Source organism: Opisthocomus hoazin, chromosome 4 (assembly GCF_030867145.1).
Source record: "Opisthocomus hoazin isolate bOpiHoa1 chromosome 4, bOpiHoa1.hap1, whole genome shotgun sequence".
Lineage (NCBI taxonomy): Eukaryota > Metazoa > Chordata > Aves > Opisthocomiformes > Opisthocomidae > Opisthocomus > Opisthocomus hoazin.
Window position 1 is genome coordinate 15,209,693 of NC_134417.1, and position 20,569 is coordinate 15,230,261.

General features: G+C 46.7%; 1 protein-coding gene across 1 annotated transcript in view; it reads left to right on the forward strand.

Moving 5' to 3' along the window:
- Positions 1-907: 907 nt before the first annotated feature.
- The window catches only part of ATP13A5 (ATPase 13A5), a 33,854-nt gene continuing 14,192 nt past the window's right edge, over positions 908-20,569 (forward strand). The window contains exons 1-15 of the mRNA XM_075418076.1: positions 908-970; positions 4,653-4,826; positions 5,986-6,132; positions 6,356-6,426; positions 6,503-6,583; positions 7,138-7,207; positions 9,391-9,525; positions 12,021-12,093; positions 13,432-13,563; positions 14,187-14,357; positions 14,590-14,747; positions 15,043-15,231; positions 15,492-15,553; positions 18,194-18,344; positions 19,647-19,730. Of these exons, the coding sequence (XP_075274191.1) occupies positions 908-970; positions 4,653-4,826; positions 5,986-6,132; positions 6,356-6,426; positions 6,503-6,583; positions 7,138-7,207; positions 9,391-9,525; positions 12,021-12,093; positions 13,432-13,563; positions 14,187-14,357; positions 14,590-14,747; positions 15,043-15,231; positions 15,492-15,553; positions 18,194-18,344; positions 19,647-19,730 (1,761 nt within the window). The remainder of the gene's footprint in view (positions 971-4,652; positions 4,827-5,985; positions 6,133-6,355; positions 6,427-6,502; positions 6,584-7,137; positions 7,208-9,390; positions 9,526-12,020; positions 12,094-13,431; positions 13,564-14,186; positions 14,358-14,589; positions 14,748-15,042; positions 15,232-15,491; positions 15,554-18,193; positions 18,345-19,646; positions 19,731-20,569) is intronic.

A 20,569-nucleotide genomic window follows, 5' to 3' on the forward strand; every position in this document is an offset into this window, starting at 1 on the left:
GTTGTTTTCAGGCTTTGTGACGGAAGGAGAATGGGGGGAGACAGAGCAATTTCAGGTTAACGCCTGAAAAATGTCTCTGACAGCACTGAGAGCTGGGACACGAGAGGCTGGAAGATGTGCAGTGGGGCTCCCAAGCCTGGCTGCCTCTGCTGTCCCTGCCAGGGGGACTGGCTGGAGCCCCCATCTCCCCCTACCTCGCAGGGGTTTGTGCTGCACGTTGTTCGAGGGTCCTGTGTCACCCAGCTGGGCTTCCAAAAACCTCGTCCAGCCCTGTTGCTCTTTCCTTGTAACTCAGGCAGAAAACCAAAGCTCATGTCTGAGGCAGTGCTCAGAGCTAGTGGGAAAGTTCAGACCAGATCCACACCTGGAGACCACTGCTCCAGCATGCACCTCCACTGTGCTGAAAGCGAGCCCAGGCCCGGGCACTGTGACCTCCACAGAGCAGATGCTTCTCTCCGACATGCTGGAGGTGGTTCCTGGTGCCAGGGTGGCTGCTTTGGGGCCAGCTCTGTGCGGGGCTGCGGCTCCCTCCCACCCTTCTCCTTGCCGTGTACCTCAGTTTCCCTCCAAGCCCTGCTCAGGTCCATCTTCCCCACACCGGATCGCAGGTCACCAGAGCTCTGCTCCAGCCTGTCCCACCCCAGCAAGCGCAACTGAGCCAGGAGTCAGAGAAACGCCATGTCATGCGTAAGTCAGGCATTTAAGGACTGTACACGTGAGGGTGGATTTTCCTCCCTCTCCTGGAAACCTAATAAGAAGCGAGCGCAGTGTGAGGCTTTCAGAGGCAGCAGACAGGACCATAGTGAGAGCTGACTTTAACACTGGCCCGAGTTCAAGTCAGTAACTGCGTTTGGCATTGCTTGACTGCACCAACAAGGACATCCACGACTGAAAACAACGTGGTCAGATGGAGGAGAAGCTTTGGAAGGATCATTGTGTGCTCCTCAACAAGGATGAAGAAAATGAGCTGGTAAGGAGCAGGGGACTGCACTGGGTTTTGGTTTCCTTGTGAACCTCTTATCCCACGTGCCCATTTTGGATATGCCTCCGCTTCTTCTTCACCTTCACTCACCATTCGGGCACTGTCTCTTCAACATAGCCTTGGTGAAGGAAAAGCCCTGGATCAGTCCTTACTGACTCTGGGATTGATTTTTGCAAAGTAAGGGCTAAATGAGGAACATACTGCTTCAGTCCAGAGGCACGAAACATGGAAGAGACCTCTTTGCCCACCAGATGTCATCTGGCCAGGGAGCAGTGTCCCTTTCCCCACTGTCGGTTCCGTTGTCTTTTCCATCCTAATTGAGAATCACTACTACTGGGTACACTTTCCCTTACTGGGTCATCATGTACCAGAAAGCAAGTCACAGGGAAAGTGCTTAAAAATGACTTTTATCCTGGACAATTGTCTGAAGTAGTGAATAAATCTCTTCTCTGGAAGTGCAAGGGTCTTTGCTGCTTAAGCAGGTCGAGGAACCAGGTCTACCACAGCTCTCATGGCAGGAATCTCTTGTTTCTCAGTCTTTTACAGTAGCTTTTATGGAGCTGCTCTGTCCTTACAAGGGTTTTTTATTAATGTTAATTGAATCTACTTTCTGTCTTTGATTGTGATTGATTATTGATTATGTGCAGCAGCCTGGAAGGGCTGCACTAAGTGAGTGCTTTGCAAACACAATGAGTTGGAAACTCTTCCTCTACCTGCTAACATGGAGTGATTACAGAGTCTGGTGAGGGTGGGAGTAAGACTTTCTCCTCCAGCTTTCTGTGCAAGGAATAACTGGAATCCAGATATTTCCATTGCACAGAGCGGGCACAGAAGTAGATGCCTCTGCACAGTTGTAAGACGCCACTCCTGAATTTGCTAGAGAGATATATATCTGTGCTGCATGCTCTGGAAGCACAGCAGCACGCTCTCCCAGGACAGGAGTCTCTGTCCTCTGCAAGCAGAGGCTGCTAGCAGGTGCTCCCCAGCATCTCTAGTCTCACTGTCTGCCCAGCTTTGGGGACTGAGAAAGTGCCTCTGTTGTGGGGATGCAGGTACTCGAGGCATGCACAGGTGGGAGAGATCCTGCCCTGCAAAGCACACCTGCACCTCTGTATCAGGATTGCTTGCAGGGCTACTAATAGCAGTGGGGCTTCAGCTTCCCTGGTTGCTTTCAGTAAATTCCTGCTGGGATTTGGCTGCTGCTCATGTGAGCTTGTTTTAGACTAGGGAGCTTAGGCCAGTTGCAGCAGCCTGGATCCAGCATAAAATGAAAAATTCTGCTGTGGGAGACAGGTAAGGAGTCAGCTAGGGATTGTCTGTGTCATGCTGATTGCTACAGAGAGTGTTCTTCAGGGGGTCTTCAGCTGGCGTGTGGGTATGGCCCTTGATGCCTGCCTCTACTTGTATAAGAAGCAATGGGAATGCCACCTCCCTGGTGAGGATGGAGGGCCAGGATGAACGGTTGGGTGTAGTGAGGCTGAGCTGGGAGCCTGTGCACCCCGCATGAGCTGCACCCACTCGTAGGAGACGCCTCCCTTGCCCCATCCAGCCTGTGGCTGCAACGCTGCTGGCAGAGAAGGGCCTGGCTCTGCCCAGGATGCTGCTGACACAGCCTGCCTTGTGCAAGGCTGTCTGCGTCAGGCTCAGCCGTGACTTTCATGATACAGCTTCCCGCAGTCCCGTTTGCTGGAGCAGCCTTGCTTCCAGGTACTCCACTTTTTGGAAAGCCCTTCTTACTGCAGGCAGGCTCAGTGGGGTAAATGAGCTGTGAACGTGGGTTCCCTCAGCTCCAGCCTTCAGTGCTTCTTCATAAGTACTGAGTGAGCGCTCAGCGTGTGTTCTCTGAGAAACACTGTGCACTAGCACAGGCTTCCTTTGTACCCGGCCTGGGCAGAGCGAGCCGGGTGATCGGCCATGTGTTGCAGCCGTGTGGGGACTGGCTGTGCCAGCTGAGACCCATCACTCTGCCCTGGACACCTGGGCTCCCGCCTGGTCCCATACGGGCATGGTGGTGAGCACCGGGCACGACTCTGCTGTGCTGGGCTGCTGCAGCCTGTGGGAAGGGGCACCCCCCAGCACCCTGCATGTCGGGAGCTCACAGCACCCCTCCACTTATTTAAGCCACCCCGTTTTGACCTGTACAGTGCACTGCTATTGATTATCTTCCATCATGTCTAATGCATTTTCGGGTTCCTCGGTTGCTGTGCTTCGCACATAGCTGTGTGCTAAAGTCCCGCTTGCTGACAGCTGCCCGTGTTTGGCTCGTGCTAGAAATCCCTGAATGTCCTCGCTGGGCGACTTGGCACCGTGCACTCCCTCAGCTCGAATGCCACAGCCCTTCCCCAGCCTTCCCTCCACCCTTGGCTGCAGATTTGATCCCCTCCAGGCCCTTGTGGGGTGATGGAGGAGTTGTTGTCCCATGCAGCTTCTGTCACTCCAGCCACTCCTAGAACAGGCTCCTTGTTTTCCAGGACTGCATTTGGAGTGTGTTTATAAAAATCCTGTTAGGAAAAGGCAAGCAAATGAAAATCTCCTGGAGTTTCCTTAGTTATGGACACTGTGGTTTGTCCTCCCACCCTGAAAACACCATTTGTAGTTATTGATTTAAACTTCTGTGGCCTCTGAAGGAATATTATTTTGCATGCAGCAGGGCTGCGCATTTAAAACCTACAGAGCTGGTTTGACATGGATTTTGCTAACCTGGTATAAGGGCTGTATGATTACGTTTGTTTCAGTTGAGCTGCATTGATTTCAGCTTAGTTTATGCTGATCATGATCAGAGTTCAGATAAATCAAGTTAATTGCTCTCTTAAACATGAATAGGTACTTACTCCACTGCCTTTAAATCACTTGAAAATTATACTTGAAATTGAACCAGTACGATTGTTTGAACAAGCCCTCTCCAAGGAGCTGTGCTTTGTTGCAAACTCTATCCTGTAAAGCACTGGTTCTCCTTCTGCCATTTCTCTGACATACATTTCAGATGTGGGACGTCCTCATTTTCATTCTCTTGTTATAATTTAAAACACCATTTTCCCCCCCCCTCCATTACACAGTCCGTGGCAATAGGTATGCACTGTCTCACTGTGTTGTGTACTTCAGTAGGCAAGCTGTTCTGGAGAAACATTCAGTGTAGTCACAAGCAGATGTACAAGAACGTTTCCTTTTACTCATGGCCTCTGCCTACGTCTGCAGGGTCACCTGATACCTCCTGCCTCGTGCGCCCGCTGCTTGGCAGTTTTCTTTCCCCAAGGCAGATTCTGTGCCCCTGCTGCAAAGCAGATTTCAGCAGTCAGCACCAAGTTTGCATGGAGACATTCTCCTCGGTAGCAGGCAGGGCTGCTTGGCACTGGCACTGCAGATAGAGAAGTGTTACCATGGCAGGTCGGCTGCAGTCGTGATGGTAAAAGCTCCAGACTGGATTTAATTCTTCATTAATCCTGGGAGAGCTGATGTGAGAACGCTCCTCTGCCAGCAGCAGCCCAGCAGCTCTGCTGTATTCTTAGCTACGTGGTCTCAATCAGCAAACTCCCAATTCCAAAAATGACCTTGAGCAGTTATAGGAGAGGGCTTCAGTCTGCAGCCTTTCTTTTCAATGAGCTTGGGCTTCCTATGAACAAACGCCAAGGTCAAACTTGCTAACAAAGAATGCTTTCTCTTTGCTGTGCAGGCGACTTTTGGCTACAAAACCCAAGGCTGGCGGAGGATCTTGTGCATTGCTGGGTACATCTTGTCCTGTGGGGCTCTGCTGCTGCTGTTTTACTGGAAGCCGGAGTGGGACGTGTGGGCGAACTGCATCCGCTGTAGCTTGGAAGAAGCGGACGTTGTTCTGCTCAGAACCACAGTAGGTTAACCCTTCTAGCTCGTTGTTATTTGCAGAACCTATTGTTTTCACAGATAGGGCAGCCGGTCTGCCTTTGTCTGCATGACGTAGCAGGTTAGCAACACTTTCCACTGTTGGAAAGTGGAGCGGCAGGGATGAATCAAGCTTCCAAGGACCAATCATTTTTATTTGCAGAGTTTGAAATACTGCGTAAAAGACCATGTTTATACTAAAAAAGAGGGCAGCTACCCTGCCTGAAGGCTGGGCACCAAGCAGAGTTCAGGCATTGCTGCTGCCCATTTGCAGGCTCCAGCAGCTGCCCTCTGCCGATAACATGTTCGTGAAACAGCTCTGCCTCTTCCCTTCCTTTCCATGCATGGGGCGCAGCCAGCTGGCTTCAGCAGAGGGATCATCTTCAGAAGTTGTGGCTGTTAGTAGCCTTTCTGTTTTACAGTTCTTGAAGAATGCTGAGGAACTGGGTTTTAGAGAGCTGGATTTCAGGCATTAGATATATTCTAAGACTCTGTAACTGTAAATTAAAACCTAACCCAATTCTAGCAGAGCAAATGCTTAACACAACGCTCAACACTGCAATTATATTCCTAGGATAAATACACTCTAACCACTAAATGCGTAATCTATTTCTCATTGTAACTAGTTACATTAGACTAAACTGATTAAAGGACAATTCAGTCTGACAAATGCTTGTATAGCAGTAAAGCTGAGTTGCTCTTGGCTACGGAAGTATAGCAAGTAACGCAATGTTATAGGAGTTTTGTAGACCAAAGTAGATGGTGCTTAGGACTCACTGTTTACACCAGAAGTATTTCAGAAAGCTTTTACTTCCAACTAGCTCTAGTCTGATCCCATAGACTGAATATCCATCCAGTAGCTATTGAATCACATCTTCTGGTTTAGTCTAATCTGTTCTGAAATTGCTCTGCAGCATGAACCAAAGCAAATGAAGATGATTGCGAGATTGACTTTGAAGTGATTTACTGATTGGTACTAAAACACTGAGACCAACATCCCTGTTACAATGGGCTTATATTTGCTATGGTTGTAATGATGCCACAGTACTGTAGTTCTCTGGGAATCTCATCTATACTTTCCAGAGTCAGGAGACATTATCACAGGCAGCATTTTGGGCTTGGCACTGAACTGTGCTCTGTTTCTCTAGGATGAGTTTCAGAGATACACCCGAAAGAAGGTGACCTGGATTGATTTGTCCACATTGGCACTACTGGTTGGTAGTAATTCAGATGATCCTCTTGTAGCTGATGAAGACTCTGTCATAAACAGAGCTGTAATGAAGCCACAGTTAAAGGTAAGTCAGCTATAAAATGGAGAAGAAAGACGGCAGGGAGGAGGCAGGTGAAAATGGGAGTCAAGGCACCTGGAAACTCCCAAGGGTGCTTTGTCAGCATCTTCCTGCAAATCCTGTTTACATAAGCTCAAGTTTTCTCCTAAAACATGGGGAAGAATTTCTGTAACTGTGAGATGGTTTTCCCTTGAATGGCAAAAAGAATTTTTGCTGGTTGGTCTTGCAGGTGAGATGTATCCAGGTGCAGAAAATCCGTTATATTTGGGACTTTTCTGTAAGAGAATTCAAGAAAGTTGGGTGAGTGTCAAAAGCCTGTTACAAAACCCTTTGTGGCAGGGGACTTCCTTGTCTGAGCTTACTCCTGTTATCCTAGATCATTAGAAGACAGCAACACATGTCACAGCATACACCACAAGTTTGGAGCTGGCCTCACAAGGAAAGAACAGAAGATCAGGTATGATCTACATATGAGTAGTAGTATGAGCTAATTGTGGCAGTGTGACCTATTAATTCTTCCTTTCAAATTCATGTGAGATTCTTGCTACTCACCTTAGCAGTAAGGCACTGCAAACTGTGTGGGTGACAGTTGGAAAGGTGCAAAATCATTTTCCATTACAGTTTATTCATCTCATTATCTTCTCAGTGATGTCAGGCTAAGTCTGGGGAAAACGCCCCTGGTTCCCCCTGGGGTTCAGGGCACAGCAAGCTGTGACTGGCTTCCTTTGCCATTTTCTCCTTAAAAGCCCTCTGGAAAGCTCATCACAGGGTTTAGTGGCAAACCAATGGCCTTTTCAGCAAGGAAACAGTAAAATTCTTCCTCTGTGTAAAGTCCTCTTGGATATAATAGCTTCCTGACAGGTTTATTTGTCCTGTTCAGCCACATGGTGACCTCAGGACTTACTTTTTTAGAGGAGTGTTAATGTTATTTGTGTGAACAGTTTTCCACATGAAGTCTTACCCTACATGACTAAGCTATAACGTGGGGAACTCTTCTCTACCTTCCTACAGGCAGCTGGTGTGTGGGCCTAATGCCATTGAAGTTGAAATTCGTCCTATTTGGAAGTTACTTTTTAAAGAGGTCAGTAAGTCAGACTAGCACTTGGTGGGACACGTTTGAAGTGTTTTGGAGGCTTTACCTGGGCACACTGGGATGGGGTTGATCAATGCTCATGGAGTGAGGTTGGTGAATCTCCTTTACTGCTATTAGCACACATTCCTGGCAGGAGGTTACAGGGAACAGTATAAAGCTAAGATGATACCTGGTGCTGCATCTTTGTAATAGCTAAATGTTTCCCTTGTGATGACTGTGCCCCTTCTTGGAGAGCAGTAGTGTGGGAGGACTGATGTCCTCCTCCTCTGCTGTAGGCCCTTGCTCCTGACTGAGCATCTCCCGTGATCTGGACGTCTTGCCTCATGACTGAGCAGTGGCATGCACCTGGAATGCTCAGGCTTTCTGCAACTGCTAGGACTGACCATAGCCACATCAGTAACTCTGTCATTTCATGTAGGCTCTTGATAATGGTCTGCAGTGAACACTTTTTTGGTGGACCTTAGGCACGCTTGTTCCTCTTTAATAGCCCTGTTTTGGTAGTCTGAAGGTAGTACAAAGCATTGTACAAGCTTGCTTGTGGCCTCAACAGCAGTGTAAATCAGGAGTGTGCTTTAGAATGGAGGAAAATATTTGCAAAATTCCTATTTTGTAACTGCATTGTTCACCTATTTCTCCTATGACATAGATGCGAGACAATTTTTTTCCTGCACATATAAGGACACACTCCAACACTGTTCTTCCTCTACAGAGGGCAAACCAAAAACATCTTGTGGATAAGAGGAGAGACACATATGGATGGTTATTTGCTGAGTTTGCATATAGAAATGCTGGACATATATTTTTGCCAGCCTGTAAGCAGAGGCTTTGCATATAGGATTCTTACTGTGTTGTCTGTGTTCACTTTAGTGGACTATGGATTCTACACGAATGTCTTTAAAATGGAAAAGAGCTATGGATGCTGGGAATCCAAGCTAGTACGTGTCTGAACTTTAAGTGCAGTTTGTTTGAAACCCTACAAAATACATGAAAAGCTCCAGGGCTCCTGAAATTGGTTGAATTTGATGTTACCAACCTTTCAGTGTCCCCTGGAGATGGTTTTGAAGAGAACTCCAGTGTAGCACTCTAAAAAGTTTATTTAATTTGAACTTTGCACTTCCATCCAAGGCTGAAGCTTCATGTTTGAAATATTAATGGTGGTGCCTGAAGGCAGACTGGTCCTCATAAGCTTGTGGTATTTCAGTCCAGATGCAGCTTCAGTGTCCGGAGGCTGGCACCCTGATTTAGTGTCTGTCTCTTTGTCCTAGTGAATGTCGAAGAAAGTATTAAATTTTCATTGAGGGACCAAATTTGTCAGATGAATAATTCATTTCAGTTCCAGTCTTTATGCAGAAAGCTCTTTCAGTGGCTATTTTAGTTACACCAGTTCTACAGAAAAGTCTGTCACTCCTGCAGACAAGCCAAGTGGTGGGCAAATCTCTGAAAAACATCATTTAATTCTTCTTTTGTTGTTAGCTAGATACCACAATAACCAAAATTATATTCTCAGCCTTCAGTGGGTCTTGTGGCCTGTTTTAGCAGAACATATTAAAATGAATGATGACTGGTATTGTAAAGCTGACACAATGCAGAGTAGCTAAAAGTACGGAAGTACGAGGAAATCAAGCCTCCATTTTAGCTGTAGCCTCAGACTGCTTACTGATGGCCCCACAGACCATTACCATTTTTCTTTTTCCAAATAAATATCATATTCACTCTAACTTTCTTCAATCACACAGTATTAAAATACTGTTATGGTAATTATGGTAATTCAGTCTTCCCCCCCCAGTTTGGGTAGGGTCTCCTGTGTAGCAGTTACTTAGCATCAGAAATGTTAAGGTCACCTTTGTTAGACGTCTACAGTGGGAAACCAACCGACTTAGTCTGACTGTAATTTGCCAGCATAGTTGCTGCTGCTTTGTGACTGGTTAGTAACCACTTTTAATTACAAACAGCACAAACCACATGTAAGCTGGTAAGTTCAGAGCTGGAGGCTATTCATGCTCTAAAATAGCCATGAAAGAAAGCTGCCTTAGGATGTTAAAACAACCCTCTAACTCAGTGTTTAACACTCCTGGATGCTGTAATGAATTGTTCTCACCTCTTCCCACACTCGATCTCTCCTGACATGTGTTATGACCATCCCCTGACATGTGTTAAATTTGTGTTTGCAGATTTTAAACCCCTTCTATGTGTTCCAAGCCTTCACCCTCGTGCTGTGGCTGAGCCAAGGCTACACTGAATATTCAGTGGCCATCATAATCCTGTCAATCATTTCTATTTGCTTAACTGTGTACGACCTCAGACAGGTGAGTCCGCGGCACAGCCTGCCAGCCCTCCATCCTGCGCTTTGCTGGCAATTTCATCTACCACAGACACAAGCAGCTATTTATATGCTCTTTCTGGCTAATTTTTATCGCTGTCTATTCTGCTGTATTACTACAGATTTATTTTTATAGAAGAGTTAAAAGGGTCGTACCTGGGGGTCTTGAACTTTCCAAGAATTAAAGAAAATTGAAGTCTGATAGCTGGGCATTGTAAGACTTTATGAAGGTGGACTCTATCCATGAGTCTGGTTCCTACTGTAATTTCAGGGGGATTCACTCCTCTTAAATTTTGCTAAATAACAAGTCTTAATAGCAAAAGGAAACATGACTTTATTTCTCAGATTTGTTCAATACTTCTGTCATGGTTGAATTCTGTCATCTGCTGGAATGTATTTTCTAGTAGTCTCAGCTTATTCAGTTTTTGCACTTGCCTGTGGTAAACCTGAAACCTTCAGTCTCTATGGCGAAGACAGACAGATCGTGCTGAGTCTCACCCAGCTATAACTCTTTTTTGCCTCCCAAAGATGTTGAGATGGACAATTTCTAGGGTGATGTAAAAGCCTTGGATAGGTTTTCTTGGTCACAGAGTTTTATGGACACTAAGCAAATAAAGCTGAACACAACCACTTAGAGGGAGATGTTCAGACCAGGGCTGATCTTTGTGCCATTGCTTTTCAGTCAGTATTATGTCTGTGAAGTGCTGGCCTTAAATCATTGTATCTTCGTGGAGCCAGGTGAGGTTTCTGGTGCTTCCTGTGGGAATCGCAGAATGCTCTCACTGGGAATTTGGAAAATATTTCCTTGATTTCTGAACCCACTTTAAATACACAGGGAAGGCAAAAATCACATGAAGAAAAGGTATAATAAGGAAAAAAGAGAAACTACCTGAATGAAAGTATGGATGGGAAAGAGTGATAGGAACAGGAGTCTGGCAGGCAGTGTTCTAGTCTCTCAGGTCTGGATATTAGGTATTGCATTCCTCTGTCGTTAAGTTTTAAAAGCAAAAATGAACTGAGGATTCCTGAGTCCTGATAAATGTTTTGTTAGTCTTCAGGAAAAAGATAAGGGTTAGAGGACATCATTGAGAAATCCAGTCCCTGCAGACAGCGTGATGGGATTAGAGGTGGTGGCAGGTGAAGGGACAGCAGCGCTGAGGTGCAGTGACCTGACTGTCACACTCATGCTGCTTCAGAGCCAGCCATGGCTCATATTGCCTCGAAATTCACTGGTAAAATCATTGTTCCTGCACTGAATTACTGGGGAGGGGCAAGATTCAGCCCTTTGAAAGGTTCCATGGGAAGGTGGTATAGCAAACTTCTCTGTGGAGCGCTGCCCAGGAGGAGGCAATAATTTGCCCTTCCAGGAGCTGGCTTTTGTTTGAATTGCTTTTCCGTGGGCTGCTAGAGGCACACAGCACGTTGCCTGTGTAGGTTTTGGGCCTGCGGGGCTTTGGGGCACGATGTGCTCGGTGACGTGCTGTGCTGGCAAGGCGAGGCACTCCTGCCCTGCCAAGGGCACGCTTTTATCGCTGCTCACACCGATCTCAGCCAGGGCCTTGTGAATAGCCGGGGCTTCTGCCAGCACAGGTGTGTTGGCTGCGTATCGCATTTTCGTATCGCTGACTAATATCAGCAGGATGACGAGCACTCCCGTGTTGAACAAGCACTCGCATCTCTTTGAGCGCACCTTTGTACTGTAAGTGTTGGTGTCCGTCCTGGTATTGCCGAGCACAAAGAACAGATATGGTCCATTCAGCTTTCTTTGGCAAGGCCAGCTTTATTCTCTGACTGATAATTTTGGCAGGAAGAATTACAATGTTTGAGGCCTCCGGATATTCTTCAAACTGGCTTGACATGTTCACATGAACAATGCTAATGAAGAAATCCACACTCGGGCATTAGGTTTTTGCAACTGTGACTTTTAAATCAAGATATAGCATTCTCTCTAATGGCTTCGCAATGACAGTTGACTTCATCATTGTCTCAGGATGCATAATTGTCTGAATTAGATTGTCTATGATTTGTCAGTTTTTGCAGCCATCTAAATTAGAATTTCTGGTTTTCTTCTTGCAGTGGCAGTTTTGTAACGATAGTCTTTACAACTTTGTGGTCCTGTTGGTAGCCTCCTAGCAAGGATAAAACTGTTGAGCACAAAGAAACGCTCTACTGAGTGACTGCAGATAGCAACGTTGCAGCTCAGGAGGCTTACACTGGTACGAAGCAGGAATAGCCGCTTGAAGGTCAAGGGAGATACAGTGGCATGAATCGGAAGCAAAAAGAAAACTAGGTCCATGTTCCCATGGCAGCTTGTTCTAGGCTAACCCGATGAACTCGCATCCTGACTTCAATATGAAACCTCCACTGGATGACTCAGCAGAGTTTAGTTTCAGTGTGACGTTAGCATGATCACTGGGCTGGAACCTGCTGCTTCACCTGAGTATTGGTGTTTCAACACTGCAATTTCTTTCCCATCAACAGCAGTCTACCAAGCTGCACGACCTCGTTGAGGAGCATAACAAAGTCCAGGTTACAGTCTGCACAAAGAGCGAAGGTGAGTCATCTGCATCTTATTTTCCTCACAAGCCAGTATAATTAACTAACATGTTGAAATGTATCTGGAATTGCACAGCTCCTTGTCATTTCTATGGCTGAAATCACACACAATCACAGAATCACAGAATGGTAGGGGTTGGAAGGGACCTCTGTGGGTCATCTAGTCCAACCCTCCTGCCAAAGCAGGGTCACCTACAGTAGGTTGTAGAGGACCTTGTCCAGGCAGGTCTTGAATATCTCCAGAAAAGGAGATTCCACAACCTCCCTGGGCAGCCTGTTCCAGGGCTCCGTCACCCTCAGAGTGAAGAAATTCTTCCTCATATTCAGACAGAACTTCCTGTGCCTCAGTTTGTGCCCATTGCCCCTTGTCCTGTCACTGGACACCACTGAAAAGAGCTTGGCCCCATCCTCCTGACACCCACTCTTCAGATATTTGTAAGTATATATTAGGTCCCCTCGCAGCCTTCTCTTCTTCAGGCTGAACAAGCCCAGCTCCCTCAGCCTTTCCTCGTAGGAGAGATGTTCCAGTACCCTCACCATCCTCGTAGCCCTCCGCTGGACTCTCTCCAGTAGCTCTTCATCTTTCTTGAACTGGGGAGCCCAGAACTGGACAGAGTACTCCAGATGAGGCCTCATCAGGGCAGTGTAGAGGGGAAGGAGAACCTCCCTCGACCTGCTGGCCTGCAGGGAGAGTGGGGCAGAGGGAGGTGAGCTGGGCAGGGCGGTGAGAAGTGTGGGCACAGCCTGTGCGGTGCAGTAATGATGCATCTGTATCTGCGGCATCTGTAATGATAGGTGAAAGTCGTAATTTGAGTTGAGAACGGCTTGGAAAATTTAATTTCAGAAACAAGCAACTAGATAATGACTCTGGCCTTCCAAGACCTACTTTCCTGCTCTGCTACAGGCTACTTTCACAATATTGTCAAGTAACTTGTGAGCAATTCTCTACGAGTCTAGATATATGGCTCCCACCGAGGTATATGCTTTCTTTCCTGCATCTGTTTCTTGCCAATAAAATAGGGGCTGTAACTCTTTTTGCGTCCCAAAGATGTTGAGATGGGCAATTTCTAGGGTGATGTAAAAGCCTTGGATAGGTTTTCTTGGTCACAGAGTTTTATGGACACTAAGCAAATAAAGCTGAACACAACCACTTGGAGGGAGATGTTCAGACCAGGGCTGATCTTTGTGCCATTGCTTTTTCAGTCAGTATTATGTCTGTGAAGTGCTGGCCTTAAATCATGTAGTGCAGAAGTTTAGTGATGATGTGTGTGCCGGGAGACTTTTAATTGCTAAGAAGTTGTGTACAAGTAAAGTTCATTTTCATATTGTTCTACAGGTTGCAAAGAGCTGGAGTCTCATTACTTAGTCCCTGGAGACATGTTTCTTTTAGATGGAAAAAAGCTGTCTCTCCCATGTGATGCTGTCCTGATTGATGGAAGCTGCGTTGTGAATGAAGGGATGCTCACAGGTGCAGTCTTGGAGTTGGAAATGCTAACACCCTGTGCAGATTGTCTGTCGGGGAGATGTCTCTATCTGTTCTGACAGCAAATTGTTTACTATTTATTAGAACAGTTTGCAGCAGGAGGTGGAAAAACTGTGGCTTGAATAATTCACAGTTGTCTTGGGCTTTTGAACACTGCCATTGAGTAATATGCATTTCTTATCCACATTAAAAACAAGTAGGATTAATATACTGTCATGAGTAGAAAGTGAAAATAATCAAATCCACTGAATATGTATTTTTTGAGTTTTTGGATTCTGATCTTGCAGCAGTTCTGTTAAAGCAGACAATATATGAGCACAGGGGTTACTGTTGTACCTAAACATTGAGCCAGTAAGAGGCATGAACTTGGGTCAGGAGCAAAATTTGGCCCAAGCCCATTGGTAGAAAATGCTCAGAGAAACCATCTGATGTACTCTGAAACTAGAACTATAATGGCTGTTACCATATATCCACATGTGTAAGTAGATAAGCAAGCTCATTAGTCAGGGAAGCTGGAGCACCTAAAGCATGCTGTCACTTGCTAATTATGCAGGATCTGACAGACTTCTGAATCCCCTTTAAGTGAAGCTGCATGCTGTTATTCTTAGGTGAAAGCATTCCGGTTACTAAAACCCCCTTGCCCCTCGTGGAGAGTCCGATGCCCTGGAAAACCCACAGCATGGAGGATTATCGGAGACACGTCCTCTTCTGTGGGACAGAAGTCATACAGACAAAGCTGACAGGCAGAGGGCCGGCGAGAGCCGTCGTGCTGCAAACCGGTATTTCTTTTATCATTTGCTAAGCAGCAGAGAAAAGCGGCAGCCCCAGAGGCTGGAGGAGAGCTGCTTTTGTTTTGTAGTTCAAATCCAGCATAGGTCTGCTGTCCCTGAGAAGCGCTCGTTGCCACCTGATGGCGCAGGCTTGTGCAATGCTGTCCGTTTTTGAACAGCAGCCGTGTGGTACGCCGCCGCTATGTCACATACGCAATGTATGGCACATGTCTTCATGCAGGGTTCAATACAGCTAAAGGTGACCTGGTGAGATCCATCCTCTACCCCAAGCCAGTGAACTTCAAACTCTACAGAGATGCCTTCAAGTTCATTGTAGGCCTCTCTGTCATTGGCGTGTTCGGACTCATCTACACCGTGTGCGTGTTCATGTCCCACGAGGTAAGTACGAGGGATGCCTGTGCGCTGCAGGTGCCAGCTCTGAGCCCTTGGTCACTCAAGATCCTTGGAATATTGTCCGCTTCTGTATTTCAGTTTTCAGATGCCAGAAATGGGGGGTGGTGGGGGTGTTGATGGGATGGATGGGCAGAACAAAGCAGAGTAAATCTGTCATCCCCAGGGGCAAAGCTTGGGGTGCATTGCTCCTGGGTGGGAGGATCGGACCCTCTGAGTGTGGTGGCAGCTGGGAGGGATGCTGTTCCCACCCCCTCACCCCTGTTGCTCTCACTGTTTGCAGAAGCCGGTGGCAGACGTGGTGGCTATGGCCTTCCTCCTCCTCACCCTGGCTGTGCCTCCCACTGTCCCCGCTGCCTTGACAACAGGAACTGTTTATGCCCAAAGGAGGCTGAAGAAAAAGAAGATTTTCTGCATCAGCCCACAGAGGATTAATATCTGTGGGCAGATCAACCTTGTTTGCTTTGACAAAGTAAGGTTCTGCCTGGGTCACTGAAAGATGCTGGGGGCTGCTAGAAATGTGACTTTTTTTTTTTTTTTTCCTTTTCCCACCCCATCTACCCTGCTCTAACCCCAGGGCAAAATCCTCTACAGGTGCCCATGCAGCAGGGCCATACTGCGGGCAGGAGGCTTTCCTTACCCTGCCCCAGAGCCGCGGAAGGACCTCTGGGGCTGTGGCTGGAGGGAAGAGGTGAGCAGTAGCAGGGTAACTAGATGTTTGTTTAAATTTAGACGGGCACGCTGACAGAAGATGGACTGGACCTGTGGGGCATCATCCCTTCTGAGGGAAGCCGGTAAGCAAGGATTTCATTTAGCAAGAACTAATCTCCAGTGTGAAGGTACTACCCAGATGTCTAGTTAGGAGGGAGGCAGTTGTATAGGATACGGAGAGACAGCAGAGGGCATGCAGCAAGAGATCTTTGGGTGCATTTGAGGAGGCAGGGTGCAAGGGGTGTCCCTGCTCCCTACTCGGCTCCTTCCCTCCGAGGACGTCATCCGGGCACTGCTGTGGCAGGCGTAGCTGTAAAGTTTGCTGCTAATTCAAGGCAAACAGAAGTCAGCAGCAGCAGGAGTGCTTTATTTATCCTGGGGGGATCTATAGAATATGCACAGAGCTTTTCAATTATATCATTCACAGCACAGTTCAATAAATACTCTTAATCTAGTCAATAAATCTTTCATCATTTAAATATTAGGATAATGTTCCTTCTGTTGAAATTAAGTGTTTCTGACTTTGATGCCTGTCAAATCTTGCCTACTTTCTGTAAATGCCATGAAAAAATTTCACGTGACCACAGATCAGATCTGCAAATCTCAGGTGTCCTTAGGAACTCCCTCAAAACCCTGGCAGGCTCTGTCTCAGTTCCAAGCCTAAAGACCATTGAAATCCTCAATAAATAACCACTATGTAAACATTAAACTTGACTATATGCAAAATTATACTATTTAATTAATATTACTATAATACAATAACCGACTTCAGCTCTGCAGTGCGTGTTATGCCAACCTCAAAATATTAATCTTTTGTAGTGGCCAGAACAAATCACACACCCCATATCAACTCCCAGGTTTCATTAGTAGTTGTTAATATATCAGATACTTCAACACCACAGAGATAATCATGCCATAATGAGTGAAAGGATGAATTCATTGCGAGAGCAGAAGAATCATATTTCCAATACTTCCTCAAAGGACAGAGAGAAAATTACTATCCCATCCAGATTAATGAGAAGAGATTAATAAGTGTCAACCACAATAAAATACCCTTCCAGTGGGACCAAAGTGCAGGCACATAGGACAGTCTCTTCTCGGCCCCTCTCCAGTGCGGCGGGGAGGCCACGCTGAGTAGGTGCGTGTTGAACAGGCTCGGAGCCCACCGAAGGCCAACGACTCATGGTAGTGCCAGAATGATTTCCATCAAGATAGCAGGTAGCGTCTGCTTATGGGAGCAGCAGAACAAATCTGGATCCATAGATCAGAATAAATTTGTGTAACAAAAAAAACCTCTACAAGGTATCAAAACATAAGGCTGTCTTTGCAGACATGTCCAATCTGCACCCAGCTGGGAGCTGGTGCTGGTGGTGTGCCAAAATGCAAGAAGGAGCTATTGCTGCCTGCATTGATCTCATTAGCCTATTTTCATAATTACTCTTTCTTAAATGTTGACATTTTTAAACATGTTGCAAGACTAGCTGTCAGCTAAGCTGGATACTGCGAGGCAATGACGGTAAAGGAATTTCATTCAACTTGCAAAATATCCTATTGTACGTTTAATAAGATATAAATGTTTGTTGGTTTTATGTGGTGTTTAGCAGTTTCATGGTGCCCTTCAAGTATTAATTAATTAATAAGCCAATTATGACCAGGCTGAGAACAAGGTATAATTTGCTGGAAACACAACAGACTTGGACAGCCCAAAGGGACAACAGGTCCTGGATTCATTGTTCCTCTAAATAGAGCTGCGAGCTGTCGCGCTGCTCACTTCCAGATGCATTTCATTGTGCTTGTGTTAGTTACAGGGGATAGCGGTGATCAAAGGTAAAAAAAATCTATTTAAATTTCTCCTTAACATGCCAGCCTAAATGCCAATGGGCTGTGTTCTGGTCTGGCAAACAGAGCTTGTCAGCCAGCCAGCCAGTTTCTTAGGGGGGAAAACTGTGTGTGTGAGAAGAGGACTGTCAGAAATAACTTCCATGATGAAATTACAGAGCCTCCATCCAGCCTAGCTTCACGCGTGTTTGGTCTGTACTGTGAGGCCAAGGAGGGAATAAACCTCAAGGCTATCCACAGGAAGAAATCAAGGCGTGAATCTTTGATAGCATGCCTCAGTGTAACTCCATAGGAGACAACCAAGTACCCATTTTTAAAACCAAGGTGTGAGGGACAAGCATCTGGTGTCTGTGGATATGCGGATGTAAAATCTACAGCTGGAAGTGAAGACTCGGCTCCTCGTGGCTCTCCCACATCGCTCTTGGGGATGCGGAGTGCGGGCTGTCGGTGCAGAGCACCAGCCTGAGAAGATGCACCCCGTTTCCATACTGCAGCTTCACAAATCTTCTCCTAGGGCACTTTGCCAAACTTCTTTGAAATCCCTGCTGCAAGTTGTTTCCTTCCCAACAGCGTCTTCTCTGCTTTGTCTAATACCAAACAGCAATTGCCAAGCAGGTCTCCTGTGGCAGCCCCTCTGAGTGTTTTACCGGCTCAGTTACTTCATGTGAAGTTGAACTTGTACCAGTTAATCACTGGGTACTTCTTGTCCTCCTGAAGGCATCTGACCCTGTTACCAGATGGCTGGGTAGGACAACGTGTTGCTTGCTGTTAGGGGGCTCAGCTCCACTCAGTGCAGCAGAGCAGCACCTATATGCCCCAGCTGAGGACTTGTGTCTCTGCATCCCTCTTGTAAGTGCTCCCACTAACCCTCTGCTTTTAATCAGGTTTCAGAAAATCCATAAGTTCCCGTCCAGCACTCCTCTGCCCTGGGGCCCTGTGTGCGGAGCCATGGCAAGCTGTCATTCACTGCTTGTTTTGGACAAGAAGATTCAAGGAGATCCACTAGACTTGAAAATGTTTGAAGGCACATGCTGGGTAACGTGAATCGCATCCTCTACACACATCCAAACCATGGACATCCCCAACCCATCCCATGGGGGTTTACTGACAATTCAAGCTCAAATACGTGCCTGTAGGGGAAACTCCTTTTCAATCCTGGTCATAACAGCTGGAATTTGCTCTGTTATTTCTGCTAACCACATGGCAGATTTGCAGCACTGTCCCTGCTTTTTGATAGTCCAGGAATCATTTTCCTTGGGGCTTCCTGCATTTGCTCTCTTAATTTGATCTGGAAACACTGGAGTGTAAGGAAGCAGGGGGGGAGCCTGGCTGCTGCTTGCTGGAAGCAGGGGCTCAGACCACGCCGTTGGCCACATGGTGCGCAGAGTGTAAGTCAGCCAAGGAAACGCACAGGCAGGCTTTTATGCTGCTATGCTAAAGGCTGTTATCTCTGCTTACCAAAGGGACATCCCTATGGAGAAGCCAAGGCTGGGGCCTCCAGCTAGGTGAACAGCAAGCCTCAGAGAGACCTGGGGAGGAGGTGAGAGACTGAGCCTCCAGGCTCAGCTGTGCAGATGGAGAGCTGCTTGGGTGGGAGCAGAACGGGAGGAGCCATGAGAAGGAAAGGGGCTGCTATTCCCCCTGCCATGTCCTAGCCTGGAGGGGTTCCGGGTCTCTGCAGTTAACTGCCTCATCATCTTTTCTCCTTCAACCTTTTGCTCCAGAGAGATTAATCAATAAGTAAAACGGATGGCAGCTCTTTCAGCAGCACTGTGGGAAGGCATCAGGCAGGTGCTCGCTCCTGTGGAAGAGTAGGCAGCAGCAGAGCCGCATGACAGCAGAAGGGGACGAGGGTGAATGAACCTTGGCAGCACATAAAGTAACAGAGCTGGAGGGCTAAAAGCATCCTACACTGAAAATTACCACCCTGTTTCTGCACAGAACACCAGTGAGACTCTTAAAAGCGGGAGACTGGAGGGTAACACCAGCTTGATAAGGATGATTTTTTTTTCTCTTTCCCTGCATCATTGATATGGCAATAAATCTATGTGGATCTTGAGTTTAAAGAAGCCACAAAATTTGACACAAGTTTTTACTCTCATCAAGTCAAAAGACACAGGGCCATGTAGGCCTCTGCTGAGGACAAGGCTGCAGGGAGGCTGTCACTGACGATGGACAGGAAGACCTATTAGATCGTAACAAAACACTTCTCTGCAACCAGTTGCCAACAGTAAGGGGAAAACATGCTCCCATGTGCTGCTGCCCCTGCTTGAACAGACAGGTGTGAAGTCAAAATAAAAAAAGTAAGTATCAGAAATAACACTTTTCTTTGTACAGGAGATAGATGACTCCAGCGCAGCTCAGGATGGGGCTGGTGCTCTGGACACCTGCATCGTTAGACCGGGGCCGAAGGCCAGCAGTGTAAGTCCATTTTTTTCCTGAGAATAAATATTCTGTATGTTCAACCTGCAGCACATGCAAACTCCTAGCATGTGCACTATTCATTTACCTGGGTTAGCGGTTGCAAAATGCCTTTCAACCACTCTTGGTACTGTGTTGCATCTTTCCCCAAAACACCCTGGAAGCATAGAACCAGAAAAGCAAATTCTGATTAAAGTGGACATGCCGCCCTGAAGTGGCATGTGAGGCACTTCATGTGCCTTAAAAGCCCCTCAGTTCCGACTCCACTATTTGTGCTAATAAAAGATACAGACTACTCTGAGTCCTCACCTGGTAAATCTGCTGGCAAAATGAAACTGCACAACCAGTTTAAGTGGAAACTAATACAGAGAAACCGTGTAAACAGAATTAATGTCTAAAGCATGAGTTTATCTGCAGGAGAAGGCAGTGTGAGTAAGGACAAGGCATTTCACCCAGAGGCATGGACGTGGGTCCATGAGTCCTTCTGGTAATGGTTGTGCAATCCCACTAGCAGATCTATCAGCATCACCCCAAAGCACGGTGATGTTTGCTTCAGTCTTCCTCTTACAAGTACACTTAGGAAGCTCCTCCAGGCTTTGACAGTTCAAAATTTTTATGCTTCCAATTCAAATGTTGAACTGGCCAGCATCGTCCTGGTGGAAGGAGTGTAATTTTTGCTAGCAACACTGGGAAGACAGTGCTGTGGCAACAAGAAAATCAATCTTGTTTTTAGGATTGCTCTGTTCCCATGGCAAAGTCACTGTAACACATCAAATTTTAGTTCCTAGGACTGCAAATGCAGGAATATTACATTAATATGTGGTTATTAAGAGAAAGAA